Source organism: Stomoxys calcitrans, chromosome 1 (genome assembly GCF_963082655.1).
Source record: "Stomoxys calcitrans chromosome 1, idStoCalc2.1, whole genome shotgun sequence".
Classification (NCBI taxonomy): Eukaryota; Metazoa; Arthropoda; class Insecta; order Diptera; family Muscidae; genus Stomoxys; species Stomoxys calcitrans.
Genome location: NC_081552.1, coordinates 200869948 through 200893382, shown reverse-complemented (window position 1 = coordinate 200893382; position 23435 = coordinate 200869948). Strand labels below are relative to the sequence as shown.

The 23435-nt window shown below is 42.2% G+C and overlaps 1 protein-coding gene across 1 annotated transcript in view; it reads left to right on the top strand.

Moving 5' to 3' along the window:
- Window positions 1–23435, top strand: part of LOC106093462 (mediator of RNA polymerase II transcription subunit 15) — an 87417-nt gene that overhangs the window by 16292 nt on the left and 47690 nt on the right. The window contains exon 2 of the mRNA XM_059360940.1: window positions 9905–10078. Coding sequence (XP_059216923.1) covers window positions 9967–10078 — 112 coding nt within the window. The 5' untranslated portion in view covers window positions 9905–9966. The remainder of the gene's footprint in view (window positions 1–9904; window positions 10079–23435) is intronic.

Here is a 23435-nt window from a genome sequence, read left to right as displayed (position 1 = left end):
GCCCCCAGCAGGACATTTTTACAGATTGGGACAATATGGGACAAATGAAAGGTATTTGAGAGTTAAATACGAATATGGTATTAAAAATTGGGTCCAAGTATCTAGGAGGCCGCCCCAGGGCCAAAGCCGCCCAAAAGTAGTGTCCAAAATAAAAAGTGAACCGATCGGGACAATATAGGACTCCAATGAAAGTTATTTGAGAGTAGAGTATGAATATGATATTTAAAATTAAGTCCAGGTACCTAGAGAGCCATCCCAAGCCCAAAACCGCCCCAAAAGTAATGTGAAAAATCAAAATGGACCGATCGGGACAAAATGGGACTCAAATGAAAGGTGGTCCGGACGCCTCTTGGCAGGCCCCTACTTTATCATCACGGCATTTCGAAAAACTGTTCGGGCTGCCAAATCTTCATTTGTGGTCGGATTTTCAAAATTTTTGCTGGATGGTGCTCAAAAATCCCCACAAAAAAATCCGCTTGAGGTAAAGAATATCTCCACTGGTTTCGGGGATATACGAGTTTTAATTTTTATTTGTTGATATTTTGGCTGAGATTGGCTTCGTATTTTGAAATTTGCGAAGACATTTGTGGTTCGATTTTAATTTTTTTACATGATTTGGATTCGTGATAAAATTTACAACGATTTTGCCGCAACAATTGTCCACATCTGATTATTCAGTTAAAAGTTATACGGTTTAAAAGTCAAAAAATGTGGAAAAAGTGTAATTTTTGAATTTTTTGGTCAAAAAAGAATATTCACCTTATTCCCTTTGTCGTTTTTTCGATTTTCTCCCACTGTGCGATGGGGGCATATTGAACGCGGTTGTCAAAGGGCTAAACACGGCTCACTGTGCCAAAATTTAACGAAATCGGGTGATAAATGCTTCTTTTTAGGGGCCCAATACCTCAAATCAGAAGATTGGTATATGTGGCAGCTATATCGAAATATAGACTGTTCTGATCCATATAGCGAACGGTTGTCGGAAAGCCTCACATAGATCCTTGTGGCAAATTTTAGCAAAGTCGGGTAATAAATGCTTCCTTATGGGCCCAAGACCCTAAATCGGGAGATCGGTATATGTCGAAAGCTATATCGAAATATAGACCGTTCCGATCCATATAGCGAACGGATGTCGGAAATCCTCACATAGATCCTTGTGGCAAATTTCAGCAAAATCGGGTAATAAATACTGTCTTATGGGCCCAAGACCCAAAATCCAAATATAGCCCGATCTTGAACATACTCAGTACAAAAGTTGAGGAGCTTAACGCTAAACATTGTGTCAAAATTAAGCGATTTTTGATAAGAAATGTGGCCTTAATGGGCCTAAAACCTTAACTCGAAAGATTGGTCTACATGGGGGCTATATCAAGATATAGTCCGATATAACCCATCTTCGAACTGAACCTGCCTACTAATTATCTACATTTTTAAAGCATGTAGCGTGATTTTAACAGAGAGACATACAGATAGAGGGACATAAATAGACCCTCTTAGATTTTTAGGACGATCAAGAATATTAAGGGTGATTTTTTAGCTATTATCTTTGTGCCAGCACTGGTCTAAACAGCTCACGCACGTTTCGTGTTTTGTTTCACTGTCTAACATCTTCAGTTTGGTCTATAATTTAACCATGAATCGTCTTACAAACGAACAACGCACATTATTGAGTTTTATTATCAAAATGCGTGCTCTGTTATGAAAGTTCATAGTGCGTTTCTTCCATTGTATGGACGAAACTCATTTTTGGCTCAATGGGCACATAAATAAGCAGAATTTTCGATCTTGGAGTGAAGATCAACCAGAAGCATTGCAATAGATACTACTACGCATCCAGAAAAGTCACAGTTTGGTGCGGTTTATGGGCTGGTAGCATCATTGGACCGTACTTCTTCAGTTACGCAGTTGACCAATTATACATCAAAGCACCCTGAGTGGGTTAATTAGCCTTTGCTGTTGACATTTGCACATTTTTCATTACACACTGAGACTCAGAATTTCATCCTAATTGTATTGGCAAAAAAATGCTTCAAATAATTTAACTGCTCGGACATTTATTTATAACTCGCCAAAGGCAAAAACCAACGCTCTTGTGCTCTAAATTTTGGAATATTTTTAAAATTCTGCTTAACAAAACAAAGACCTTAACATTTATGTGAACATGAACGGCAGAACAACAGTTTGTATACAAGTGCATCAGATGTCGGTGTTATTGATTTGGTTTTTTGACCAACAAAAATCAAGTCATTTCAAATGAAAAATGTGTTACATTTAAAGTTTTTTTTTTTTTTTGTTATACATCATATTTCTTTTTAAGCTCATTTTTCCACAGAAATAGATTTTTTTGGTTTTAACACATGCGCGTTGTATATACATATGTGAAAAACACAGGTCTAAAAGGGGATTAACCGCTATTTAAAATTTAAAAATAGCCTTCTGTGGCCTCAGGAAGTCAAATCGGAATATCGACTTTTATGGGAGCTGCGAGCATATCAGACCATTGATCGATTCAAACCAAACTCAACAAGTAAAAAGGCATTAAGTTCGGCCGGGCCGAACTTTGGATACCCACCACCTCGGGTATATATGTAAATCCCATTTCGTCACAATCCGGTGAAAATTGGATAACTTATGCACCCAAATTCGGCACTGACATTGAGTGGGCTAATATATGTGTCACTATTCAATTTTGTAGAACAAAATATTGGTCTCTTTGGCAGATATATCCAATTATAAACCTATCTGTACCATATTAAGGTCGGATATCGTGAGGCTTTAAATCTGAGCGAAATCGGTTAAAAAATAAAGCTTTTATGAACTTCAGACCATTTATCGGCAGAACGGTGTATATGACAGCTATATTTAAATATAGCTCGATCTGTATAATATTTAGGTCGAATGTTGGGAGGCTTAAAACTGCGCACTATTCCAAATTTCAGCGAAATCGGTTAAAAATAAAGCTTTTATGGACTTTAGACCCTTTATCGGCAGATCGGTCTCTTTGGCAGATATATCCAATTATAAACCGATCTGTACCATATTAAGGTCGGATATCGTGAGGCTCAGAAAAACACACCGTTTCAAATTTCAGCGAAATCGGTTAAAAAATAAAGCTTTTATGGACTTCAGACCCTTTAACGGCAGATCGGTCTATATGATAGATATATATAAATATAGCTCGATCTGTATCATATTTGGGTCGAATGTTGGGAGGCTTAAAACTGCGCACTATTCCAAATTTCAGCGAAATCGGATAAAAAATAATGCTTTTATGGCCTTTGGACCCTCTATCGGGAGATCGGTCTATATGGCAGCTATATCTAAATATAGTCCGATCTGAACCATATTTAGGTCAGATATCGGGAGGCTTTAAATAACCCACTGTTGTAAATTTCAGCGAAATCGGGTAATAAATAAAGCTTTTATGGTCTTCAGAGCCTTTATCGGGAGATCGGTCTATATGGCAGCTATATCTAAATATATTTCGATCTGAAACATATTTATGTCGGATGTTGGGAGGTCTTAACCTACTCACTGTTTCAAATTTCAGCGAAATCGGGTTATAAATAAAGCTTTTATGGGCTTCAGTCCCCTTATCGGCAGATCGGTCTATATGGCAGCTATATCTAAATATAGCCCGATCTGTATCATATATGGGTCGAATGTTGGGAGGCTAAAAACTGGCCACTATTCCAAATTTCAGTGAAATCGGATAAAAAATAATGCTTTTATGGCCTTTGGTCCCTCTATCGGGAGATCGGTCTATATGGCAGCTATATCTAAATATAGTCCAATCTGAAACATATTTAGGTCGGATGTTGGGAGGTCTTAACCCACTCACTGTTGTAATAAATACTAATAAATAACTAATAAATAAATCCTTTATGGTCTTCAGACCCTTCATCGGGAGATCGGTCTATATGGCAGCTATATCTAAATATAGTCGGATCTGAACCATATTTAGGTCGGGTATCAGGAGGCTAAAAATAACTCACTGTTTCAGCAAAATCGGTTGAAAAATAAAGTTTTTATGGGCATTAGACCCTTTATCGGAAAATCGGTCTATATAGGCTTAAAACTGCGCACTATTCCAAATTTCAGCGAAATCGGTTAAAAATAAATATTTTATGGACTTTAGACCCTCTATCGGCAGATCGGTCTATATTGCAGCTATATCTAAATATAGTCCGATCTGAACCATATTGAGGTCAGATGCCGGGAGGCTTAAAATAACCCACTGTTGTAAATTTCAGCGATATCGGGTAATAAATAAATCTTTTATGGTCTTCAGACCCTTCATCCAAATATGGTCCGATCTGTGCCAAATTTCAGCTCAATATCTCAATTTTTGAAGGCTCTAGAGTGATTACAACAGACGGACGGACAGACACACGGACATCGTTAAATCGTCTTAGAATTTTACGACGATCCGAAATACAATACTTTGTGAACCAAGGGAATGAGATTTCTTTCCGACTGCCTGATAATACAGTACGGACGGAGATCTCGGCAATAATAGAATGCATGGGATGGCGTTGTGTTAACGCTAGGACGTCGAGTGTGAACATCGTTACGTCAATAAGGCAATAACAGTCACGGCAGTAAGTTTAGGTAAAGTCTTGGGGTGTAAAAAGGAGATTAACGCCTTCTATGAGTTTGGCAAGATTCGCATTGTTTGGTTGCTGGGCCACAGCGGAGGGGGGATATGAAATACCTGACGATTTGGCAATAAAGGCCAGAGGGTTGCCGTCAATAAACGCGCATGTAACACTGTGCAACAGCGAAACGGTCAGTAGGACAACGAAATCAGAGGTGCGCCCTGTAAAGTGAATTTTTGCAAATTTCTTTTCCATCAAAGCATCCAGGTATTTTTCCCTGTGTGTATGCGGAACATTCTTTCCTCCTCAAGTAGACCAATTTCCCCCGTTCATTTCGCCGTCATACGTAAAGCTTTCTCATGTACAACTCAAAGAGTGCCGTGCAACTTTTCCTTAAGCGAGGTCAGTAAACCCCCATGCAGTCAGTATACCCCCATCCCATGGTGGATGACATTTCAATTTACCATCGTTGCTGCACTCTTAAGTGGCGCATTAAGAAGACATATTTCTTTCATAGTTGAATAAAATTAAACAATTATTTAATGTCTCCATAATCATCTTTAATGGCTGTATAATCGCTTTAGAAATTAATCCGAATAATTCTTAAGAGAATTTTGTTTAACAAAATTCAATTTATGCGACTCTAATCCAGATGATCTGCAATTTATTGCATGTTCACACAACGAGATGATATACTGCGAGCAACAAAACCTAAATGTCATCGATATTCAGGTTCATGAAAAACGAAAAAAAAAAATTAATAGCCAACAAAATACAGAGAAATAAATAAATTATAATGTCAGTCGGTCGGTATGGTACGAAACAGAAACGCAGACAGCAGACACCAATTGCAACAACAATAACTGCACTGTGACAACAACAGCAATAGACCTTATGAGCTTGAGCTTTAAGAGCTAAGAGCAACAAACAAAAATATGTGTTATTAGCCATTATAGCACATAAATGCTGAAAATGTTTCATTTGCGAGTACTGCAAGCAAACACACTGCTCTAGTCATACCTAAAACGAAAGACTTAAGACAGCAACGCGACACTTTTCATTCATTTATGAAAACACAATGGCCAGTGCACTGATTCGGGATTTTTTTGTTTTGTTTTTTTTTTTGTTTTTACCTCCAACTCTTATGTTTTGCAGGGTATTTAACATTAAATGACATATCCGCAAATGTAATGCAATGTTGATGGTGGTTATGGCGGTGGTGATGGAAAAAAGCGTTCCGAAAAAGCCCATAAAAAGCCAAACAATTAAAAGTGCATACGTACTGCAAATGTTATAAAATCACGACAAAAATAGAACGAGATAAACCCCACTGTTAGCTGCAACTCATTGACCGACCACACAAAAAGAGATGTGATTAGAAATTATACCGGATATCATATCGGATCGATGTGTGTATGCAAGCAATTGATAGTTGTCGAAAACACCAAAAGAAACAAAAACACAATAGCAGCAGCTGTCATTTTCTTGGGCCATTATTCCAACCGGAGATCATGTTCATTTTTTTTCTCTCAATTACATATGCTAATCTAAATTTAGCAAGAACCGCTTGCATTTTGATCATTTACTAAGGAAGCAGAAACAAAGTTATCTAAAGCCATTTTTCCAATCATCAGACAGCAAATGAATAATCTCGAGTATTGTAATAAATGGACTTCCGTAACTTATGTGTAGCACTCCAAGTAACCTAAATCGCTGCTTTTAATAATTTATTTGGGGATATTGAAAGTCTTCAACATACCACACCAGTTACTCGAAATGAATGTCTACGCCTTTAGACTAGGTTGGGCTAGGTTGAAAAGAGGGTGCAGATATTAATCCGCCCCATGCCACTATGGACATACACCTAAGCCAGTAATCGGCTTGTTGTGCGCTCCAGAAACTATAAAGCAACCTCTAAAAAGAAAATTTTAAGTTTGATATTCCGTGCTACTTAGAAAATCCTTAATTCTTTTCAATGCCACTCCCCTAAGTTGGTTCATGTCTGGTATTGTGTCTCAACCTAAGTGCCTGTATCTGTTGGACGCGAAAGCCGGGCAATGACAAAGGAAATGCTCCAACGTCTCATCATCTTCTCCGCATGGCCTACACATGCTATCACTTGCCGCACCGATTTTACACAAGTGAGCACATAGACCTATATGCCCCGTTATGATACCAATAGCTAAATTGACTTCCTTTCAGTAATAGCCTCGCCTTCTCACAATCTGGATCCCCCCATAGGATGTTTGCCGTCCTACCGACCGTTTCGCTGTTCCACAATGTTGCATGCGCATTCGTCGCCCACGCCCTTAACTCGGACTGCGTCGACCCGCAAGGCTTTGGGTTAATCAAGTTTATTGACGGCAGACCTCTGGTTTTCACCGCCAAATCGTCTGCTCTTTCATTTCCGTTATGGCCCGGCACCCAAACGATGCGGATTTTGTCATCCTCAGAGAAGGCGTTAATCTCCTTCTTACACTGCAAGACAGTTTGTGACCTTACCGTCCTGGTTGTTATTGCCCTTATGGCAATTTTACTGTCGGTAAAGATGTTCACACTCGGCGTCCTCACGTTAGCACCACACCACTTCACGCATTGGGTGACTGGTGTCAGGCAGTCTAAAACAGATCTCAGTCCCTAGGTTCTCAAAGTAGACCCCCAGGCCCACTCTGTCCTCTAGTTATGATCCATCCGTGTAACATGATCTTCCAGATGGCAATACTAGGGTTTCGTCAATCCAAGACAATGCCGATGGCAGCAGTGCCTCGCACTCGACCTCTAATGTCGTCGATCGAAAACCTCTTCCATTCCTTCCAGGTCTCCTATTGTTGCCTCGATTACACCGCGATGGTATGAGCTGCTCCCATCCTCAATCGCCTCAAGTCTCATAGCCGGAGTGGCTGCCTCACACTTAATCTGTATGTCAACGGCTCGGATATCTAGAATAGTCTACAGTGTCCTAGTGGGCGTGGTCCTCATCGCTCCGTCTATGCCAAGACAACATGTTCTCTGAACCTGTTGTATGGTCTTTATGTTGCACTTTTTCTCCATCGCCGTCCACCAAACTACTGAGGCGTAAGTAAGTATTGGTCTTATCACGCTCCTGTAGAGCCAGTGGACTATCCTCGGATTCTACATAGTACCCAACATCTGTTAGCCTTCTCAGTACGCTCCTGAATGTGACCCTTCCAATTCAGTTTCCTGTTCAAGATCACGCTTAAGTATTTGACCTTGTCAATTTCGAAATCGTCTTATTGAGGAAACATGGAGGACAACTATCTTCGAAAGACCCCACCAGTGCAGTTGTAATCCTGTTGACATTTTCGTCAATGTCTTCTATGCTTGGACAATATAAATTATCTTGCCCAAGTCTTCTTCTGAGTAGCCTTCCGAATTTGTTTGCAGTTGGTTTTCAACTAAATCCGGAAGCTTATCGGATTCGGCGCTGGCCGTGCCATTCTAAACCTAATGTAGCGATGGTCAGAGAAAGAGTGTTCCATGGAGACCCTCCAATCCTGAACCTCATCGATTAGATTTTCCGAACATATTTTTTGTTCCGGGTCGTCCATGGATCCTGAATTAGGGCAATATGAATCTTGCCCTTACTGATTTTCTCCAACAGAGTGTGTGTAGCAGTCTCGCTTGAGTGGAGGTTTATCTGGATTACCTCAATCATTGGTCCTCCAGTAATTGGGCATTTTGGGAGTAGGTGATGATCTCATCGTCTGCTCGCTATTCTTTAGACTGCTCGCTGTTCTTTAGACTGCATTGACTTTGCTGCCACTGCACTGCCTGATGTCATCGTATTAGGGTCTTTGCCTATCCTAGTCTTCCGACTCTTTATAAAGTCGGTAATGGTTTCATCGTCGGGTCCCTGTTCGTTAGGCTGTACTGAGTTTTCATTCCCTGTACTGCCTGATGTTTCAATACTAGGATCTTTGCCTATCTTAGTCTTCTAAATCGTTATTAGATGGGCTTCTTGGGATTAGGTGATGGTACCATCATCGGCTCCCTGTTCGTTAGGCTGCATTGAGATTCCTGTCGCTGCGCTGCCTAATGTTTTAATATTAGGCAGCTTTACCTCTGACTCTTGAAGTTTGTGATGGTTCCGTCGTCGGGTCGTTGTTTGTTAGGCTGTGTTGGGTCTCTCGCCACTGCACTGCCTAATATTTTAGTATTAGGATCTTTGCTTATCCTAGTATTTCCAATATTGAGAGAGGCCGTGATTGTCTCGTTGTCAGCCCCCTGTTCGTTGGGCGGTATTGAGTCACCTGCCACTGCAGGAAGACTGCCTATCCTAGTCTTCCCAATCTTGAAAAAGACGGCCTTCCTCCCGTTGTGCGCCATGTCTTTAGTCTTAGCCAAACTTGTCACGGACACTTGATCAATTCCAACCACAAGGAGAGTTCCTTCCTCATTCTCCTCCCTGTGTCGAAGACCTCCCACTTCTCTGCGACCAAACCTTGGTTTTGCTTGCCCAAGAATTCCAACTTGCGTTCCAACGCAAATTTACTGCCCCATCCCTTGATGAAGACCGTAGCCTTTGTGAGCTGCGAGGTCGAGCTTTGCGTCCTCCCAGGGGGCGTGAATACCTCTGACGAGCTGTTTGACGGTATCAATACATTCCGCCGACGCAAAAGGCAGCGTAATGATGTCCCCTCTATACTCGCAGCTCATCATTTGTATGTGTGGACCCTCTACAGAGTTCCACACATGTTCGAAAATCCAATCGTTAACCAGATCCTCCACTTGGGACTAATGATCTGGTGGAATTCTCCCGGATGCACTGCCGATATTGATGACTGCATTAGTCAGCCCATCTCTGTTGTGCTTCTTGCCACTCTGGCGTAAGAGGGCAGCTCCTTACCAGCTCCTTCTCAGCGACCATCTTCCCCTTTCGTGAAGGCTGTGGCCTCAGTTTGGAAGTGTCACAGTTCTCCATGAAGACTCAGGGGCCGTGCGCGCTTCCTTCGTTCCTGTTCCGACTTTGTCTACCTGGGCAGGACACTGTGCAGGAGTCTGGCTGGCTTGGTTTGCCCAGAGTACTTGAAAGCGGGGAGCTCTTTTTCTTCTTCAGCATCTTAGCAGTGTTATGCTCTTCGAGAAATCTGATTCTTTTTCCAGTTTCCATAGAAGTGCTTGCAAAGTTAGTTCTATCTCTTCCAGCATCCTGCACTTTCGCCCGATTGCGCTGCCGGTGCATACTCCTCTGTCTCCTTCATCGTGCACCGGACTGACTGTTTCATATTGACGAACTATCTAACCATATGAACTACAAAGAATTTCTGTTTTCCCTTCTCTTTCAGGGCTTTTATGAAAAATCTAAGGAGTCTATGATGCCGTTACTAATGCAGGTATAGCTGAAAAGATGTGTGAGACGTCTGTGGCCATTGACAGCCCCTGGTTTTCACCATCTATTATACACCATCTGTTTTACACATATTTCGAAGCAGAATTTTGCATGGCCCCAAAGAAAATAGGTAAGAGGTGAACTTCATTTTCGGAATTAGTACGTCAAAATTTTATGTAAGAATTGGCATTAGGTTAGGTTGGCCCATGCGGCTAAATTGCTTTGTGTGTGTTAGCAAAACGTCGATCAACTTGATGACAAGATGTCAATTTCACCATGATTTTTTATGTGTTTGGCCATGGCCGCTGAGTTGGTTCAAGTCCGGTTTAACAACTGATCCCAAACGGTGCACAGTGTTGCCAATTCGAAAAATCTTAAAAATAACTCCGGAACTTTTGAACGGGTAGAGATATGTACTTACATGGTCAATTTTGAGGTGTTTTCCAATAAGAATGCAAAATTTAGTAATCCTAGTGAGTCCAGAGACTGATCCATGGGGCTTGAAATTTGGTCACCTCGAGCATGTCAAATTTTGAATTGCTTGCCAAAACAATTCAATTCAAAACATACCTTGGCTGCATTGGCCAAGGTATGTCTAGAGACATTAAATGTCGCATTTAATTCAGTGCAACAGTTAGTTATGTCCTCAATGCGGCCGGGATGCACAAATTAGCCATGCTTTGAATGCGGCTGAGTATTGAACAGTAGGTGCATTTTTTGAGCGCCGCACAGTGGGATAAAAGCAAAAAAAAAAAAAACTAATAGAAAATATGCCACGTGATAACGGGTAGAGATACCTCTTTGAAAATGAGCACCGCACATGCTGGAACTTTGAGCTCCAACTAGTGTGGTGTCCATCGTTATGACGGAAAGCTTAGCTGAAAGCTACCGGTCGCGTCCACAGCTTCGTTTTTATGCGGAGTAGCTGCAAACGAGGCCGCGGGCAGTCTCGGATTTCGAGAGGACGATCACAGTGAAGGGGTCAGGTGGCACTGGCTCTTAATTAAATACTGAAGGCCAATGATACTCGAGATGAAAAGGCGAATTATTGGCGCCTTCAAATAATCAATGGTCAACATCAGCGTCTGTTCCCAGATTAGGGGCGGCTAGAGGCGAGGTCTTGGAGCAAGCGAGGTATACATGTGCGATCCCACAAAACCCATGCGGTTGGGGCGCAGGGCCAGTAACACGCCCCCAGAAAACTATAAGAATCACTCGAAGAAACAAAGGAATAGTAAAAACGGACCCCTCCCCCATCGTTGACGACCCACGCAAACGAAAAAAGGACCATGATTTGCGGATCTGCACCAGGAATGTCCGCACTCTCTATAGAGAAGGTGCAGTATACGCGCTAGTGGATGTGGAAGTGCGATGGACTGGGAATGGCGTCACAACAACATCAAACGGTGAAATAGCTGCCATAACACGAGGCATGAATTTGGCTGTGGATTTGTGGTTAGACGGAGACTGAAACACCTTGTCTTCAGCTTTACTCCGGTGAATGAGAGGCTAGCCACAATCCTTAAAAAAGCCAAAGTCTTCAACATCAACCTTATTTGAGTTCATACCCCGACGGACGAAGGCCACCGTAGCGCAGAGGTTAGCATGTCCGCCTATGACGCTGAACGCCTGGGTTCGTATACTGGCGAGACCATCAGAAAAAATTTTCCGCGGTGGTTTTCCCCTCCTAATGCTGGCAACATTTCTGTGGTACTATGCCATGTAAAACTTCTCTCCAAAGAGATGTCGAACTGCGGCACGCCGTTCGGACTCGGCTATAAAAAGGAGGTCCCTCATCATTAGAGATTAAACATGAATCGGACTGCACTCATTGATATGTGAGAAGTTTGCCCCTGTTCCTTAGTGTAATGTTCATGGGCAAAATTTGCAATTTATTTGCCCCGACGAAAGACAAGGACGAGCAGACCAAGGATATTTACTATGAGCGCCTAGAGAGAGAATATGACCGCTGCTCCACCCATGATATTAAAATCGTTCTGGGAGATTTTAATGCAAAGATAGGGAAGGAAGACATCCGTGGTCCAACAGTCGGAAAGTTTAACCTGAGAGAAAATACGACCGCTGGCCAGCCCGTGATATTAAAATCGTTCTGGGAGATTTAAATGCGAAGATAGGGAAGAAAGACATCTGTGGTCCAGTAGCCGGAAAGTTTAACCTTATAATGGGTTGAGGTTAATAGATTTCGCCGCGGCTAAAAACATGGTAGCTAGCAGCACCAGATTTCAAGATAAAAATATTCACAAAGCCACATGGCTGTCACCGGATCAAAACGCGAGGAACCAAATTGATCACGTTGTGATAGATGGAGGGTATTCTTCCATCATGTTAGATGTACAATCGATCCTTGGAGCGAATATAGATTAAAATCATTACCTTGTTGCAGCAAAGGTTCGCACCCGTTTGATCATGGCGAGGAAAGTACGATTTGACACTGTAAGGAAGCTGGATATTGAAAAGCTGCAAACACAACAGATGGCAGCGGCATACTCCACTCGACTGTCTGCTTGATGGAATCACTCCTTGTTCCGATGATAAAATGGCGCAGTAGCAAACCATTGCCCACTCCATGGAAAATGCCACGAAATCCGTACTTGGGTACCGAAAGCCTATCCTAAGAAACCCATGGTACGACCAAGAGTGTCGAAATGCTACAGAAGCCAAGAATGCGACGTAAAGAGCAACCCTGCAATCAGTAGCAATGCGTCAGATGAAGGAGAGGTATGGGGAGAAAAGTAGAGAGGAGAAACATCTATTCTGCAGAAAGAAAAAGGAAATAGAAAGATGTAAGTGTGAGTGTGAGCGAATTGAGATTTACAGGAGTCGAAATGAAGTCCGGAAATTCTACCAAAGAATTAAACATTAACCCGATTGCTTTAATGCAGGCACATTCTCCTGCAGAGACAAAGAAGAAAATCTGGTAACTGACACAGATAGCGTGCTGAGGGTATGGAAAGAACATTTTACCCAAATGGTAGTGTCCGACTGTGGCGGCGAAGAGGTTACCGCAGAACCAGTCCCTGATGATGGTATAGAATGTTTACCTCCTGGTCAGAATAAGGTCCAAGCAGCAGTGACCCGACTGAAGAACAACAAGGCAGCAGGAACCGACGGCTTACCCGCTGAACTATTTAAGACTGGAGGCGACGTATGCATCAGCTTGTCTGCTCAATCTGGCAGAAAGCATACCGATGATTGGAACCTAAGCATACTATGTTCCGTACACAAGAAAGAAGACAAGACGGAATGTGTCAACTACAGAGGAATAAGTCTCCTCCCCATCGCACACAAAATACTTTCGATAGTACTGTGAGAAGATTAAAACCTAAGATCAATGAGATAATTGAGCCCTATCAAAGCGGCTTAGGCCTGGTAAATCCACCCTAGACTAGATATTCATAATGCGCTAAACCTGGAATAGACTCGAGAAGAAGAAATCAACACCTACCGTGTCTTTGTTGACTACAAATCCGCTTTCGATAAGCCTTAAAGTTCAAAGGTATTTCAAGCAATGTCTGAGTTTGGTATCCCTGCAAAATTGATAAGAAAGGATCTCTCCGAACCATTTAATACCAAACGAAGTTTCAGAAAAGGAGACAGCTTATCGTGTGATCTCTTTAATATACTGCTGGAGAAGATTACACGATATGCAGATGTGAATAGATATGGCACACTAATCACAAGAGAACACATGCTACTCGCCTATGCCGGCGACATCGACATCATAGGTCGGTCACCAGAAGAAGTAACTGTAGTGAAAATGGGTCTGGCAGTAAAGGGAGATAAAACGAAATGGATGGTATCAACTCTCAAAACCCCTTGTACAACCAATCAGATAACGAAAATGGAGATAGTTGGGAACCACAGCAAGTTTATCCGTAACCGAAACGAATGACACCAGTTTTGAGATAAATCGAAGAATAATACTGGCAAACAGATGCCATTTTGGATTAAGTAAGCAGTTTGAAACAAGCCCACCCCTCGACAGACGATGATTACACTATACAAGAAACTGATATTACCCATGTTGTAATATGGTTCTGAGGCATGAGCACTTGTGAAACTAGACGAAGCAATGCTTGGAGTGTTTGAGAGAAAGATTCTTTGTAAAATATATGGACCATTTTGCGTTAATGGAGAACATAGGCTTCGTATGACACACGAGCTGTATGACGACGATAGCATAGTTACACGCATCAAAATACAACAGCTGCGTTGGCTAGATCATGTTGTCAGAATGGATGAAGAAGCTCCAGCAAAGAAGTCTTTTGAAGGCAAACACGTTGGTACAAAAGCCCGATGGAAAGATCAAGTGGTGGGAGATATCTCGAAGCTTGTGGGTCGATTATGGGAGGCAACCTTAGTTCAATTGCGTTATCAGTTGACAAATTTGCATTACGGATGGCGACTTTCAACTGAAGTTGCCAATGCCAGTTGCTAAAAATGGAATTTTTCGGCAATCGCTTTTTTGTTTCGTTTTTTTTTCTGTTGTTTTTATTAGTAAATAGGCAGTGAAATTAAAAGAATTTTTTTTTTGTGTTTAGACATCGCCGTGTACTTGCGAAGAATAGTTGAAAGTGTGAACAAATTTTAAACCAAAGAGGAAATGAAACTGTCGGGCTACAAAAGAATAAAACAAGTAAAAGTGTGCTAAATTCTGCCGGGCCGAATCCTATATACCCTCCACCATGGAAGTTCTTTGAATATACGAATACGAATATATACGAGCTAATTGAAGTTATTGACCGATATGGACTGCACTTGTAATGCCGTACAAGTCGTAGAAAAGTATTACCTCTAAAATTCGTGGCAAATTGAATAATAGTTGGGAGATCGTTTTATATGGCAGCTATATCCAAACCTGGGGCGATCTGGGCCAAATTGAAAAAAACAATATAGAAGGGCCTAACACAACACATTGTGCAAAATTTCGGCGAAATCGGACAAATAATGCGCTTTTTATGGACCCAAGACCTTAAAACGAAAGATCGGTCTATATAGCATCTATATCCAAATCTGGACTGATCAAAGCCAAATAAAAAAATGATATAGAGTGGCCTAACACAACTCACTGTCTCAAATTTTGGTAACATCGACGTCTTTTATGGGCCCAAGACCTTAAATCGAGAGATCGGCAGCTATATCCAAATCTGGACCGATCTAGGCCAAATTGCAGAAAGATGAAGGGTTGCCTAACACAACACATTCCCTCAAATTTTGGTAAAATCGGACAATAAATGCTCCTTTTATGGGCCCAAGACCTTAAATCGAGAGATCGGTCTTTGTGGCAGCTATATCCAAATCTGGGCCGATCTAGGCCACATCGCAGAAAGATGTCGGGTGGCCTTACTCTAATTTTGGCGAAATCTGATAATAAATGTGGCTTTTATGGGCCCAAGACCTTAAATCGGCGGATCGGTCTATATGGGGGCTATATCAAGATATAGTCCGATACATCTTGGAACTTAACCTGCCTATGGAGGAAAAAAAAATCTGTGCAAAGTTTCAGCTCAATATCTCTATTTTTAAAGACTGTAGCTTGATTTCAACAGACAGATGGACAGACGGACGGACATGTCTAGATCGTCTTAGATTTTTACGCTGATCAAGAATAGATATACTTTATAGGGTCGGAAATGGATATTTCGTTGTGTTGTAAATGGAATGACAAAATGTTTATGCCCCCATCCTTTGGTGGTGGGTATAAACATTTTCAGCCGTGGTTTCCCCTTCCTAATGCCGGCAACATTTGTGAGGTGCTATGCCATGTAAAAACTTCTGCCCAAATAGGTGTCGCACTGCGGCACGCCATTCGTACTCGGAGCCCAAACTTGAATCGGACAGCACTCATTCATATGTGAGTAGTTTGGCCCTGTTCCTTAATGAATTGTTCATGGGTAGAGATAGGCGATGGGTAAATACCCAAAAAGTATTTACCCGGTAAATTGGGTAAATACATGGGTATTTACCCATTTATAGCCAAAAGCTGGATATTTTCCAATATTTTCCAAGCAATTTTTGATGATTTCGTATTCTTTGTATATAAACCTGATCTTCTGATCCATAAAATCGAATTTTAGTTATATATAGCCGCTATATAGACCGATCTCCATACCTAAAGTCTGGAGCCAATAAATAGGTCATTTTTTATCCGATTTCGATGAAATTTGGCACAGTGTGTTCTAGTAGACCCCTTTTCATTTCTGTGAAGTGTGGATATTGTTGCCTTAGACCGACCGCCCGATCTCCCGATATATGGTATTGAGGCCATAGAAGATCCATTTTTTACCTGAATTAGATAAAATTTAGCACAGTGTGTTCTGGTAGACCCCTACCCATTCCTGTCAAATGTGGTCCAGGTCGGACCATATTTTGGATATAGCTGCCTTTAGACGTTTAGAGGGATACCAGAACTCGTTATGCCAAATTTCATTGAAATCGGATGAAAAATGCTCCTTTTCTGGGCTCATTACTCTATATCGGGAGATCGGTCTATATGGCAGCTATATCCAAATATGGTCCGATCTGGACCACATTTGACAGGAATGTAGGTAGGGGCCTACCAGAACACACTGTACCAAATTTCATCGAATTCGGATAAACAATGGATCTTTTATGGCCTCAATAACATATATCGGGAGATCGGGCGGTCGACCTACATCCAAATGCAGTCCGATCTGAACAGCACTTCACTGATATGGGAAGGGGTCTACCAGAACTTACTGTGCAAAATTTCATCGAAATCGGATGAAAAATTAACAATTTATTGCCTCAAGACTTTAAGTCTGGAAATCGGTCTATATATTGGGTTGCCCAAAAAGTAATTGCGGATTTTTTAAAAGAAAGTAAATGCATTTTTAATAAAACTTAGAATGAACTTTAATCAAATATACTTTTACACTTTTTTTCTAAAGCAAGCTAAAAGTAACAGCTGATAACTGACAGAAGAAAGAATGCAATTAAAGAGTCACAAGCTGTGATTTGAAAATTTGTCAACGCCGACTATATGAAAAATCCGCAATTACTTTTTGGGCAACCCAATAGCAGCTATATATAACTAAAATCCGATTTTATGAGATTAGAAGATCCGGTTTATATACAAAGAATACGAAGTCATCAACAATTGTTTTGAAATTGTCGGCAAAATTATAAATACCCAAAAAGGGTATTTTTTTGGTATTTACCCAATAAATACCCAAGCGTTGGGTATTTACCCGGTAGAAACCCATTTCTATTCATAGGGAAATTTGCATAGTTGTTAGATCCTTGCAGTCTATTCTGAGCCTACTCCCGGGTCCTAGATCTGTCGTATCCCTGAGTAGCTAAAAAATTTTTTTCATAAATAATTGTCCTTTACGAGGTGCAGAAATATTCTTGAGGAGCGAAATAACAACACGTCAGCTCCATTCAACAGTTTGAACAAACATTTTCCATTTTCTTGCTAGCATTTAATTCAATTTTAGTTCATATTGTCTGGACTTAAAATGCCATTATTTTGCTACAACTAAGGCGTAACGAAGATCATAACAGACCAAATAAAGTCTGGTAAAGAGCGCCAACCTTAAGCCATCATGTTTTCTGACAAACTGCCGGCAACCATAAATGCTTAAGAAAAAAAAAACAAAACAAATATCGCATCAACACAATGATGTAAATGGAAAAGAACAAAATGGCTTAATTCGCGACGAAATACCACTCAAGATCACGTTTATTGGCAGTTAAATAAAGACAAGGGGAAAAAACACAAAAACCCTTTCTCTTTCCACATTTTACATTTTGTACAACATAAACAATGTTAAAAAAAAGTTTGCACTTAATTTTAGGCTAGGCAAGTTTGAGAGCCAACCCAGTTTACACAAAAATGTTTTTTTTCACGTTTTCAGACTAGTGATGGACTATTTTTCTACGCCGAAGGCCATAGGTTATTTCTTTTCCTATCATTAAGCATGTAATGTTGTCCGTCCATCTGTCCGATTTATGCCAACTTTCGAGTGACTTAAGCCATCAACTTGAACTTCTGCACAGCTTATAATACGGCCATTTAGCTAAAACTGCTGATTTTGCAAACATCTTTTTCCGGTAGCGGTTGTGGGTATTTACGCCAACAAATGTGTGGGAAATGTGTACTTATTTTACCCTCCACTCTAGGAGGGGGGTATACTAATTTCGTCATTCCGTTTGTAGGACCTCGAAATATGAGTCTAAGACCCCATATATTATTGATCGTCATGATATTCTCGATCTTGCCATGTCCGTCCGTCTATCGAAGGCGTAAAGCCAGGCGCTTGAAATTTTGCACAAATACTTCTTATTCGTGTAGGTCGGTTGGGATTGTAAATGGGCCAAATCGGTCCAGGTTTTGATATAGCTGCCATATAAATCGATCTTGGGTCTTGACTTATTGAGCCTCTAGCTTCTACTTGAGCTTCTAGGGGGCGCAATTCTTATCCGATCCGACTGAAATTTTGCTCATATCGTTTAGATTCCAACTTCCAGCAACTGTGCCAAGTATGGTCTAAATCAGTACATAACCTGATATAGCCGCCATATGCACCGATCTTGGGCCTTGACTTCATGAGCCTCTTGAGGGCTCAATTCTTATCCGATTTTGCAGAATAACTGTGCCAAGTATGGTCTAAATGATATTCAGGGCGAGCCTGGCATGGTCCTACATACGTTAAGGTGGTCTTTATCCCCAAGGCGGGAAGAATAAACCACAGTACGACGAAGGATTATAGACCTATTAGTCTGTCATCGTTTTTGCTGAAAATACTGGAAAGACTGATTGACCTGAAGGTGAGAGGGGGACTAACGCCGGAGAACTTAAGTGGGGCACAATACGCATACCTCAAAGGCAGGTCGGTGGAGACGGCCCTTCACGAGGTGGTACATGAGGTCGAGACGTCTCTCTGGGATATTGAGAGGGCTTTCAATAATGAGGAGATTGGGGCGATAGTCGCCGCGCTGGACCGCGCGAGTATTGACCCCTTAACCCCCAATGGACAAATAATATGCTTCATGGCAGGATTATTAATGCAAATCTGGGAGATTATGTGGTCAGAAGGCGGGTGACCAGAGGAACACCCCAAGGAGGGGTGTTCTCACCGTTACTGTGGAACCTAGTGATTAACGAAATCCTAATGGATCTCGGTGGGGACGGATTATCGCTTATGCAGACGACGTCGTGCTGCTCATCCGAGGCAGGTTTCTGTCGATAATCAGCGAGATCATGGAAGGGTCACTGGGGAGGTTGTTGCGATGGGCCACCAGAAATGCGTTGAGGACCAATCCGGGGAAGACGGGGCTGCTGCTCTTTAGGCTTAGATATAAGATACCGGAGTTCAGACTACCGTCCCTGAAGGGGGTCACCCTGCGGCTGTCGAAGAAGGCGAAGCACCTAGGCATAGTCCTCGATTCGAAACTGTCCTGGAAGAGGAACACCGAGGAAAGAAGCCGTAAGGCACTGTGCGCTTTTTACTACTGCTGGAGGATGATCGGTAGAGGGTGACTCCCAAGATAATTTATTGGATGTGTACGGCTATTGTGAGATCAGTACTGGCCTATGGAGCACTGGTATGGTGGGATGCTGTAGGGAAGAGGACGCGTGCAAAAGAGTTGGATAAGATCCAGAGATTGGCCTGCGTCGGGATCACAGGGGCGCTGATATCCTCACCGCAGATAGGCCTGGAGGCGATACTGGATATGCAGCACATTGGGGCTTATATTTGTAACTGAGCCGCCAGGGTCGCGCTTAGGCTGAGAGATCTCGGCATGCTAAAGGAGGATGTTTGCGGCCACAGTTCGATTCTGGCTGTTATGGATCCGGAGGGTAGACTGAAAAGGATCTCCGACTACCTGGCGCCAGTGACGACTGGAGTGAGAGTATTCGCGATTCGTTTTCCTGAGAGGGACGAATGGAGGGCGGATGGTGTATTTGAGGAGGATGATACCTCGATCTACACAGATGGCTCCAAAATGGAGTCAGGGACTGGATTGGGGGTCTGCTTTGATGCACTTAATATCAGTATGTCCCTGAGACTGCCAGACGAGTGTACGGTCTTTTAGGCGGAGATCTGTGCCATTGCAGTGGCCGCAAGAGAAATTCTGGCAAGGGGCTTACCGCCCTCGAAACTCAGAATTTATGTGGACAGTATGGCGGCGCTCAAGGCCTTGGGGTCGAGGATGGTGAAGTCGAGATGCGTGGCAGACTGTTTGGAATCCCTGAATCGGCTCCGGGCTCACGATGTGACGCTGACATAGGTTCCTGGGCATGAGGGGATTTCAGGAAATGAGAGGGTGGACAAGTGCGCCAGGAGGGGTTCGTCTGCGCCAGGCGGACCAGTCATCTGTCTTGCCTACGTGCTATTTGTCGAGCTACTGAACACAGTAGAGGGGATGGCCAGGGAGGCGTTGGTAACGAGGTGGGACTCGGTAGATGGTGCCGGACTGTGAAGGCGCTATGGCCGGTCATCGACCGGAGGAGGAAGAGGGAGTTGCTGGCGTTCGATAAGAGGCCGATGAGTACTTTGACAGGGGTCATAACCGGACACTGTGCCATAGGCCGCATGGGGATACCGCACAATGACTCTGTAGGAGTTGACACAGGCTCCTGAGTAGGTAGATCCGTGCTTGCGTAGGGACGGGCGGTTCTTCACCCCCCGCTCGGGTTTCTCCACTCAACCTGTCTTTTCTTTTATTGTTGTATAAACTCTAGTACGAGGTCTCACATTTTCTTTTATCTTCCCTTTCTCTCTCTCTTCCCTTTTTCTCTCGGGCCGGTCATCGACCGGAGGAGGACGAAGAAGTTGCTGGCGTCCGATAAAAGGTCGATGAGTACTTTGACAGGGGTCATAACCGGACACTGTGCCATAGGCCGCATGGGGATACCGCACAATGACTCTGTAGGAGTTGACACAGGCTCCTGAGTAGGTAGATCCGTGCTTGCGTAGGGACGGGCGGTTCTTCACCCCCCGCTCGGGTTTCTCCACTCCTCCTGTCTTTTTCTTTTATTCTTGTATAACCTCTAGTACGAGGTCTCACTTTTTTTCTTCCCTTTCTCTCGTTAGGGTACCACAATGGGGCAAACTGGCCTTCCAATGAACTTTCCTTTGGTGGGTGAACCATTCAACTTAACCTATGGTCTAAATCATTTGATAAGCAGATATAGCCGCCATATTAACCGATCTTCCAATTTGACACTCTGAGCCACTGGAGGGCGCAATTTTTACTCGATTTGCCTGAAATTTTCGTGTGCTTTTGCTTTTGCTTTTGCTTTGTTTCTATAAATATGATACCGCACAATGACTCTGTAGGAGTTGACACAGGCTCCTGAGTAGGTAGATCCGTGCTTGCGTAGGGACGGGCGGTTCTTCACCCCCCGCTCGGGTTTCTCCACTCCTCCTGTCTTTTTCTTTTATTCTTGTATAACCTCTAGTACGAGGTCTCACTTTTTTTCTTCCCTTTCTCTCGTTAGGGTACCACAATGGGCCAAACTGGCCTTCCAATGAACTTTCCTTTGGTGGGTGAACCATTCAACTTAACCTATGGTCTAAATCATTTGATAAGCAGATATAGCCGCCATATTAACCGATCTTCCAATTTGACACTCTGAGCCACTGGAGGGCGCAATTTTTACTCGATTTGCCTGAAATTTTCGTGTGCTTTTGCTTTGTTTCTATGAATTCTGACAGCCATGACAAGCACGGTCCATATCGGTCAAAAACTTGATTTAGCTCATGTATATATATATTAAAAAAGTCATTCAAAGAATTTGACAAATGCGATCCATGGTGGAGGGCATATAGGATTCGGCCCGGCCGAACATAGCTCGCTTTAACTTGTTATACCCACCTCCGAAGGATGGGGTTACATTCATTTTGTCATTCAGTTTGCAACGCTTCGAAATATCCATTTCCGACCATATAAAGTATATATATTCTTGATCGTCGTAAATATCTAGCCATGCCCGTCCGTCTGTCTGTTGAAATCACGCTAAAGTCTTTAAAAATTGAGATACTGAGCTAAAACTTTGCACAGATTCTTTTTTTTGCCCATAGGCAGGTTAAGTTCGAAGATGGGCTATATCAGATTATATCTTGATATAGCCCCCATATAGACCGATCCGCCGATTTAGGGTCTTAGGCCCATAAAAGCCACATTTATTATCCGATTTTAATGAAATATGGGACATTTTGTTGCGTCAGGCCACTAGATATCCTTCTTTAAATTGGCCCCGATCGGTCCAGATTTGGCTATAGCTGCCATATAGACCGATCTCTCGAGTGGTTCAAAGAGTCCAACCCTTAAAACTTCCTAGTTTAACTTTCAAATTTCCTTATAACTCTATCCTCACTTCTGTTTTGTTTTTGTTTTAGTTTGTATTTGTTGTTGTTGTCGAAGGAAGGTAAAATGCTAAAATCATAGTTACAGAGGTTAAAAGACTGAAAGGCTACCCTACAATTTAGGTTCACTACAATCCACAACGAGAAAAAGAGAGGCTAACAGCATCAGTATAACAGCAGCGTGTCGCTTCAGCGGCAGCGTATAATCTCCAAATGCTCCTCTAAAACAGAAAATTCGCACATATGGAGAAATGAAACACTATCAACACCACATGGTTTAAGCGACATTATCCACTACCAGTTTCTTAACATTATTTCATCCCATTGTCGTATTGTACAAGCAGTCATTATTAGTTGTTGAGATTGTAAACGAGGCACAGTGCTGCAAAATTCAACATTTGTTGTGTTCCAAACACACAGAGAAAATAATAAAAATCGGTTCCAATCACGAAATTAATTGATTCAATTAATTTTTAAATGAAACTGCTTCAATCACGAAAATGATCATATCAATTAACGGTTTTGAAAAAGTAATTGAAACAAATTTTCAAATAATTTTTTAATTGAATCAATTAAAAAATCATTGAAATTTTCAATTAATTTTTTATTGGATCAATTGAAAAATTATTGAGATTATTTAAAAATTCCAAATTGGTACACAGATATGTACCTGGAACATGAATTTTAAGTGCGTTGCTTGGGCAAAGGTCCATCACCACCCGTATAAAAAAATCTCCGGGGGTTCTCCAAAAAAATTTCGGGTGCCGTGTGGGGTGCCCTTAAGATTTGTTGCTATTGTCGTAGTAGTGTATTGTGCACTGAGGCGGCAGCCCTTGGCCGATGAAGAACTCCATCGGATTAATCCGGCACGTAGAACCGGCTGCCATGGTTTTGCTATAGATCTGTCGAAATATGGGACGTATGAGTCTTTGAAATTTGCTTCACTTTGTATTGAATTTTATTGCCAGAAACAGGCAGGAGGTACTAGAGAGATACAGAAGATGGGCGGATTGGGATAAATTTCGGCACAAATTCTGCACGTCTTTCCATTCTAGACCAGAAAAGGAAGTGGAAACTGCGGGGGATATAAACATAGAAGTCAAGCGGATCACGAAGGCCCTGAATGAC